Genomic DNA, 8600 nt, shown 5'->3' with positions numbered 1-8600 from the left:
TGCCCTGCAGTGCCCAACAGTGCTGCCCATCAGTTCCCCACAGTGCTGCCTAGCAGTGCTGCCAACCTGTGCCTGTCAGTACCACCTATCAGTGCCACCAGTCAGTGCCACCAGTCAGTGATCTTCAGTGCTATCTATTAGTGCCCATCAGTGCCACCTATCAGTGCCCATCATTGCCGCATATCAGTGCCCATCAGTGACGCATATCAGTGCAGCATCATCAGTGCCTCCTCATCAATGCCCACCAGTGCCGCCTCATCAGTGCAGCCTATCAGTGCCCATCAGAGCCACCTCATCAGTGCCCATCAGTGCTGCCTATCAGTACCCATCAGTGCTGCCTATCAGTGCAGCCTTATCAATGTACATCAGTGAGGGAGAAAAATTACCTCTCATATATGGCACTGATAGGCAGCACTGATAGGCGGCACTGACTGGCACTGATAGGCGGCACTGACTGGCACTGTTAGGTGGCACTGACTGGAACTGTTAGGCGGCACTGATAGGCAGCACTGACGGGCACTGATAGGGGGCACTGACTGGCACTGATAGGTGGCACTGATTGGCAGCACTGATAGGTGGCATTGACTGGCATTGATAGGTGGGACTGACTGGCACTGATGGGTGACACTGAAAGGCAGCTCAGATGGGCACTGATATGTGGCATTGATGTGCACTGGTAGGCACTGAAATGTGGCACTGATGTGTTACTGATGGGCACTGGCAGGTGGCATGGATGAGCACTGACACATGGCACTGATGGACACTGACAGTTGGCACTGCTGGGACTACACTGATCATCAGGGCACACTAATCATCAGTGCTCTGATGATCAGTGTAGATTTCCCCTCTGAGGAATGCCGATTACCGGCTCTCCTCTCCTTTCGAGCTGTCAGCGTGACAGCTTGTCAGGAGAGAAATGCCGATAACCGGCATTTCCCTGTTTACATGTGATCAGCTGTGATTGGACACAGCTGATCACGACTGAGCTGACATCTTCAGCTTTTTCTGTGGATCAGTGTTCCGTTGTGTCCGAAGGACACAGCGCACAATGATCGCCGCGCTGCGCACTCCCAGAGCTGCGCATGCACGGTGAGAATGGGAGGACATCATATGAAGTCCTCCCAGAATGAGAGAACCGCCTTACGTCCATCATTTTACTATATGGTTGGCGGGAGGCGGTTAAAGCCCAAATCCTGGCAAAAATTAAGTTTATATAGAACAATGTGCACCAATTACCTTACTACTCAATTGGCTGCAAGCCACTGATTGAAGCAGTTTTTCCAGCAGGACAATGCGACAGAAGCCGATCTATATATCTAACTTGAACTGAGAGGGCTACACACTTAGCAGAATTTGTCTGGTCCCTGCTGAACTGGCCGATTCTCAATTCATGTTTACCCTACTTAAACCAACTTGCAGTGTAATGGATCATAGTCACAGTTTCCTCTATGAGTATTTTTTTGTTTATTTTGCAAGGTTTTGGAGTCAAAGGTCCAATGAAGATATAGCACGTGGAAGGAACACTATGTGGATCAGAAATTTGGAGGCTACATAGTCCTTCTAAAAGCGTGTTTGGCCTATTATAATTTATAGGACAAAATTTAAGGTGAACAGGGAGTGGGGCCACAATTCAAGCACGGCATTGAATATTGCTGGATGATAGCACAACATATGTTGGATTAGACTGATATTATTTCACATTTCATATTTTTTTGGACTGACACTGCATGTTTCTTTTAGAGCTTATGTTTTCAAAATTTGAGGAGGTAGCACATCACATTTCTGTTTAATTATTTAATTTGAGTGTGAGTACACTAGATCAGTGAGTGCAGTAATCTCCTCCTTCCTTTGTTGCATTTGTGGTATAGCAGCGCATAAGCCTTTACTATTTGTATTTTTTCTTTAAGAAGAATGCCATGTTTTGTACAGATGGAAATATCACCTATTTCTTTCCTCATAGAAATATCTCTACTCTAACAATTCTATTGGAATACAAAGGTTGTGCCATTACTGTGTTATTAGGTTTACTTGGTAATGAATATTTGGGATATTTAATTTACAAATCTTTCCATCTTATTTCCAAACAATCTACAAACATGTTTGCATTTATTTTTCTACAATTCATTATATTTTTTTCCATCCCAAAATACACTGGGCCTGGCTTTGGGATCAATGTTGAAGAGATGGACTGATCGCTGGGAGCAGTTGTGCTAGAGGTCCTGACAGATCTGAGTTGGTATCTATGTTCTCCCTTCACAGGGGACATCACAACTTTTTTTTAGAAGTTAACAAAAGAGTGGAGAACACCCTTAATTTATTTATCTTTTTTTTGTTGTTGCAAATAACATGATTTTATTTTTGTAATATAAATTATATAGAAATACCCCTGCTATTACTTTGAAAAAAATGAAAAGAAACCAAAAAACGAAAAGAAATAGCAGCTGTTGTAGGCGTTAAACCTCAGCTACACCAAATACAAATTCCCCAATTCCCTAGTGGGTAACAGTGCTTTCTAAATACCTCATAATATACACATCAAATGTCTAACCATTCAACCATTCAAAAAACATAATATCATATAATATAATAGTCCACTTATAATGCCTACTCATGCCTCTGGTAACCGGATATGTAGCCAGCCAGAAGTACCACCCTACGCATTTCTTCATCAAAAGCTAGCTCCTGAGGATGTTGACTTTTGATGATAAAAAGTGTAGGGAGGTACTTCCAGCTGAAGTCATATCTGGTTACCAGAAGCGGTGGCCATCTTTGGGAAGGGCACTTCTATTTCTATAGTCAATTGTCATTTTTTAGAAGTGTAAGTGCAATACAGTCTTTTTTAGGCCACAATAAACAATAATTTTCACTATACGAGATACCTTTCTCTTCTGTACTCATATGGTGGATAAGAGGTGAACCACAACTAGGGCTGATGGTTTACCTATAATGGGGAGCTGGGGGAAGATTAATTGGGAAGCTTGAGCTGCATAAGCCAGGACCTGTGTGACATGCTATAATGACTCACTTGCTAACACAAGGGGTCAAAAATGTGCAGTGATTGAGGTGTGAAATCCATGTGGTCTGTTTCTCCAGGAAGATCATTATCTTAAAGCACAGCTTTGGAGCACTTTATATTGGAATTTTCACAAAGCATGGACACTTATAAGTGGACTATTCTATTATATTATCTTATATTATTTTATATTTTTTGAATTGTTATCAATTTGATGTGTATATTATTGTAGTGCTGTTATATTATGTGCTGTTATATTATGTGTATATTATTGCAGTGCTGTATATATTATATATTATTATTTGATGTGTATATTAGTGCAGTGCTGTTACCTACACGGGAAGTGGGCAATTTGTATTTTTGTAATACCAGTGCATATTGAACATCAGAGATGTTGTCTACTGTAATTACCTAACTGTTGACATGAGATTGACCAGAGATCACCTTGAAGGAAACCTCTACTGAGAGAAACATGGACTGCCAATACTGACCTTCTTCTGAATGTTAGCTGTTTAACTGAGTCTGGGTTTAGTTACCTAGGACAATATTGCACATAGTGAAGTCAGAAATCCTGAACAGCTTGCTAGTTCTATGATAAAGACTCAGGAGACTTTAATGCCTTGGATCAATGTGACAGCCAGATGACTAACTTTTTTAAAAGGCCTTTTTTCCCTTAGCACTGATATAAGTATTATCATCATGTATTGCAACACCATCTTTTAACTGGTGTATAGAAATAAATAGATGTGTATTTAAATAAAAAAAAATGCATTACCATTTATCCATCAAAACTGTGTGTAAATTAGTGTGGATAAGGAAAATCAAAATATTCCCAAGTTATATTCTTTTCAGATGTGTGAATGGGAACAATACTGCACTTCATTATGGCTACAGATGGAGCCAATGAGCATACTTATTTCCTATGATATTCAGTACCATCTAGTGACCACAATGGGTTTTTTAATCTGCCAAGGATACAGTTTTACTCTATATACTCATTGAATTTATATGCTCTTTTAGGACCAGCTATGAAACGTTTTTGTAAATAAACTCCATAGTCTTTTCAGTTTTTTTAGATATACTTGTATACTTTATCATCTTGATATAAATAATCTCATCAATGTATGTTACTGTTTAAAAAACATTCAATGTACAGTTTTGTAATTATACAGTATACAGTATGTACATGCACGCAGTCATATGTGCAAGCCCTCCAACATTATCCACACCATAAGGTACATAATACTCCACTCCTTACTCTCTTTTTAAAGATGAACTAAAAGAATAATTTATTTTTACACTGGGCCAGCTTGGTTAAGTGTAATTATGAGCTAAGGATATCCCAAGACTCAATGGACAAAAGGTAGTAGCATTTTGCAGGTAAAGCGGCTCCCAGCTGAAACCATTTACTATTTAGCCCCTGTTCAAACTAATGCAATTTGTCATGTGAGTTAAAATCGCACCCTATTTGTGAAACCATCCAAAATGGTGCAACTTCGTTTTCCCCCTTTTTTAAAAAAAAGGCTCCTGCACTATTTTTGGTGATTTCATGTGCAACTTGCTATGAAATCTGTGCATGAGGTTGCACAGATGTCAGCAAGCTGCTCATGAAATTGCACTGACTGGCAGCTTTATTATTTATTTATTACAGGTACTTATGGTATATAGCACTGTCAATTTACACAGCACTTTACATATATATATATTATACATTCATATCAGTCCTCAACCCTCAAGGGGTGTACAATCTAAGGTCCCTAACTCCCATTCATACATGCACATACTAGGGCCAATTCAGACAGGATCCAATTCACCTACCAGCATGTCTTTGGAGTGTGGCAGGAAACTGGAGTAGCCAGAAGAAGCCCAAGCAGGCACAGGGAAAACATGCAAACTCCAGGCAGGTGGTACCATGGTTGGGATTTGAACCAATGACCCTAGTACTGCCAGGCAGAAGTGCTAACCATTTAGCCACTGTGCTGCCCTACTTTGAAATTGCTTTGCTTCAGCTGAAGTATTGTGATTTCAAAGCCACATTTGGTGTGAACCAGGGCTACAATAAACTTATATTCTGCTAATAATTTGATGTACACTCTACCAAAGAAAATAAGTTATCTTCCAGCGATGTTGTATTTTTATACAAGCATACAAACAGTCCTAAGTAATGCATTTTTAATAATCATGACACAAATATTTCCACTGATGACAACTTCAAAAATAGCAATATAACTATTCTAAAACTTAAGCAGTTCCTAATGAAGCCAAGCTCATTATAGACATATAAAAGATAATTTCATTAAAAGACTATTCATTTGATAGCAGCATATTACATACTCATAGGGAAGGCATAGTGCTCCATACACTCTACCAGCGCTTCATCAGGGAAATAAAGCAATCTGATATGCATTTCAATTATCTGTGCAATTAAGCAATTAGTCAACAAAATAACTACATAATATTTCAATACCCATGCAAATTCTGTGGAAGACATATAAGTGTTATTTTTATTTTATTGGATATTTAATTGCAATAAATGTGTGCCATATTTCAAAAATAATAAGACACTTATAATGGTATGTTACAGTAAGGCTTTACAACTTGCTATATATATATTTTTTAATTGATGATCATAAATAAGCAATATCATTCATAACTCATATGGAAATATGTCGCATAGTGATTTATTCTCAATAATTGTAGACTCAAATTGCAAAGGATCTCTTGACCTTGACATGTATTATTGAACAACCTACAGAAATGCTTACTCTCTTAAAGTGGAACTTAACATGTTAAATAAATGGAAATTCAGCTGTGTTAACAGTTTCACTTTTCAAATGTTTTCAACTCTGTTTAGCCAGGCTTGTGAGTCATAAACCTCTGTCAGACTGCAAAGCCAGGTAGGTGACACCATTATTCTATATGTCTGTAATTTCCTGTATCTCCTGCTTGTTTATTGGATAATTTAGCATAAAACAAATAATCATTGCCTGACGAGCAGACAGGTGATACTGGAAAATGAAAAACTGAACCAGGAAATATGATATGTGATTCACAAGACTGGTTAAGTGAAGCTACAAATCTTTTGATAGCTAAAATAGTTCACATTTACATACTGCTGTATATTTATCTATTCCCTTGAAGTTCAGTTTTGGTATCCAGAACTTAATGGTTTGCTACAGTATGCTGTCCATGTTTTTTCTTTTTTTTTTTAAACTTATGTAGCACCCTCCTTGATAGGTGCTAGGATAGGTACATTTAGCTTGGACCCATTGCAGTCAATGGTGTTAATTTGTTCTGTTAGGTAAATTTAGTTTGGCTGACCATACCCAGTGAGACCAGAATTCTGTTGAGGTTTATAGTGTGTAGAAGTGTTAGTGTAGGTAAATTTAGTTTTGCTCACTGTAACCAGTGGAGCTGGGTTTGGTTAACCCCTTCACGCCGGGGTGTCACTGAGAGCCTCTGATTGGCTACCACATTGATCAGTCACTGTGAAGCCCACCCCTCTTGTTTTTTTCCCTCTCTCTGAATGGAGGAGAGAGATACATTGTATCTCTCTCTCTCCCTGCAGAGAGAAAAAAAAACAACTTTTTGTAAAAGAAAAAAAGATAAATAAATATTAAAAAATAAAAGAAAAAATAAAGAAAAAATACCTCGATCAAGGTTTGATCTAGTTCAGTGCCAGGGTTAGTATTTGGGTCAAGGTCAGGATCAAAGGTCAAGGTTAAATTGGTATCAGTGTCAGTGACCGTGTGTTTTAGGTAAAAAAAAAACAAAATGCGCACTATTGTTTCTGGGCTGTATTACAGGTACAAACAACAGTTATATACACATACAGTGGAACCTCAACCTACGAGCGAACTAACGTGCGAGTTTTCCGAGATACGAGCAGTCGCTCGGACGATTTTTTGCTTCAGCACGCGAGCAGAATTTTAAGATACGAGTTCGAGGCGCGCGCAGCTCTAAGTGTATATTTTTGAGGCGCGCGCAGCTCAGAGGGTATGAGTCACAGCATCCCATCTCCGGGCCTTTCTCTCTCTCTCACTGTCTACACGTGATTGAAATCCCAACTTCTAACTTTGTTGTAACCATGGCACCAAAGAAAGCAAGTGGTAGTGCGAGTACCGAGAAGAGGAGGATGATGTCCCTCGAAATAAAGCTTGAAATCGTCGAGAAGCATGAGCAAGGCATGCGAGTAAAGGAACTGGCCAAGCACTACGACCGTACAACGTCAACGATCTGCACCATCTTAAAGCAGAAGGAGTCCCTAAAGAAAATTAAGCCAGCCGAAGGTGTCAATATTATTTCAAAGCGCCGTACAGATGTGCATGAGAAGATGGAGAATCTGCTGTTGGTGTGGGTGACGGAAAAACAACTTGCCGGAGATACCGTCACCGAGGGAATAATCTGCGAGAAGGCGCGCAGTATTTTTTCAGATTTACAACAGCAAACCCCAGGCACTTCAGCGGAGGAGGAATCCTTTAAAGCCAGTCGGGGCTGGTTTGATAATTTTAAGAAAAGGACGGGATTCACTCCGTTGTTAGGCATGGTGAGGCAGCAAGTGCTGATGTAAAGGCAGCAGAGGAGTTTGTGAAAACTTTCGCAGAATTCGTCGAGGAAGAAGGATACATCCCCCAGCAAATCTTCAAATGTGATGAGACAGGGCTGTTCTGGAAGAAGATGCCGAGGAGAACATACATCACCGAAGAGGAGAAGAGGATGCCAGGACACAAACCTATGAAAAATAGGTTGACCCTCGCCCTGTGTGCCAATGCGAGTGGCGACTGCAAAATAAAGCCGCTACTCGTATACCATTCGGAGAACCCCAGAGCCTTTAAAGCACACAAGATAATAAAGGAGAAACTCCATGTTATGTGGAGGGCAAACCCTAAGGCGTGGGTCACCAGGCAGTTCTTTATCGACTGGGTAAACCTTGTGTTTGGTCCTTCGGTAAAGAAATATTTGAAGAACAACAACCTGCCCCTGCGAGCCCTTCTCGTCCTCGACAATGCTCCTGCACATCCACCACAGATCGAGGAAGAAATACTCGACGAGTATAATTTTGTGAAGGTTCTCTACCTTCCTCCAAACACCACCCCTATCCTCCAGCCAATGGACCAACAGGTAATATCAAATTTCAAGAAACTCTACACCAAGCACCTGTTTCGCCGTTGCTTTGAGGTGACGGAGAACACAAACCTCACCCTTCGAGAGTTTTGGAAGGAGCATTTTAACATAGCAATAGGCCTCAAAATCATCGATATTGCCTGGCAGGGGGTTACGAAAAGGACCTTGACCTCTGCTTGGAAGAAGCTGTGGCCTGAAAATGTGGCTGAAAGTGATTTTGAAGGGTTTGAGATTGAGGAAGAAGAGGAGCCAGTGGAGGAAGAGATCGTGTCCATTGGCAAGACTATAGGTCTGGAGGTGGATGAAAGAGACATCAAGGAACTCGTTGAGGAGCACTCCGAGGAACTTACGACTGACGAGTTAAAGGAGTTACAAGAGCAACGGCACACAGAAGCATTAACTGAAGCTACTTCGGAGGGAGAGGAGACAGAGCCGGAGATAATCAGTACAAAAGACCTCAAGG

The 8600-nt window shown here is 40.4% G+C and overlaps 1 protein-coding gene across 1 annotated transcript; it reads left to right on the top strand.

Moving 5' to 3' along the window:
- The first annotated feature begins 7100 nt into the window (after positions 1-7100).
- On the top strand, positions 7101-7583 carry LOC149463196 (putative CENPB DNA-binding domain-containing protein 1). Its single transcript, XM_089675749.1, has one exon. It carries the CDS (start codon positions 7101-7103, stop codon positions 7581-7583), a length of 483 nt encoding a protein of 160 aa, XP_089531875.1.
- The last annotated feature ends 1017 nt before the right edge of the window (positions 7584-8600 follow it).

The sequence above is a fragment of the Staurois parvus genome, unplaced genomic scaffold, assembly GCF_062004578.1.
Source record: "Staurois parvus isolate SC_StPar_1 unplaced genomic scaffold, SC_StPar_1.0 ptg000157l, whole genome shotgun sequence".
Classification (NCBI taxonomy): domain Eukaryota; kingdom Metazoa; phylum Chordata; class Amphibia; order Anura; family Ranidae; genus Staurois; species Staurois parvus.
Note: the sequence above shows the minus strand (reverse complement) of the source record. Positions and strands in the feature narration are given on the sequence as shown.

Bases quoted from the DNA above. Each gene is read 5' to 3' on its own strand.
- LOC149463196 (XM_089675749.1), top strand. From the start codon at position 7,101: ATGGCACCAAAGAAAGCAAGTGGTAGTGCGAGTACCGAGAAGAGGAGG.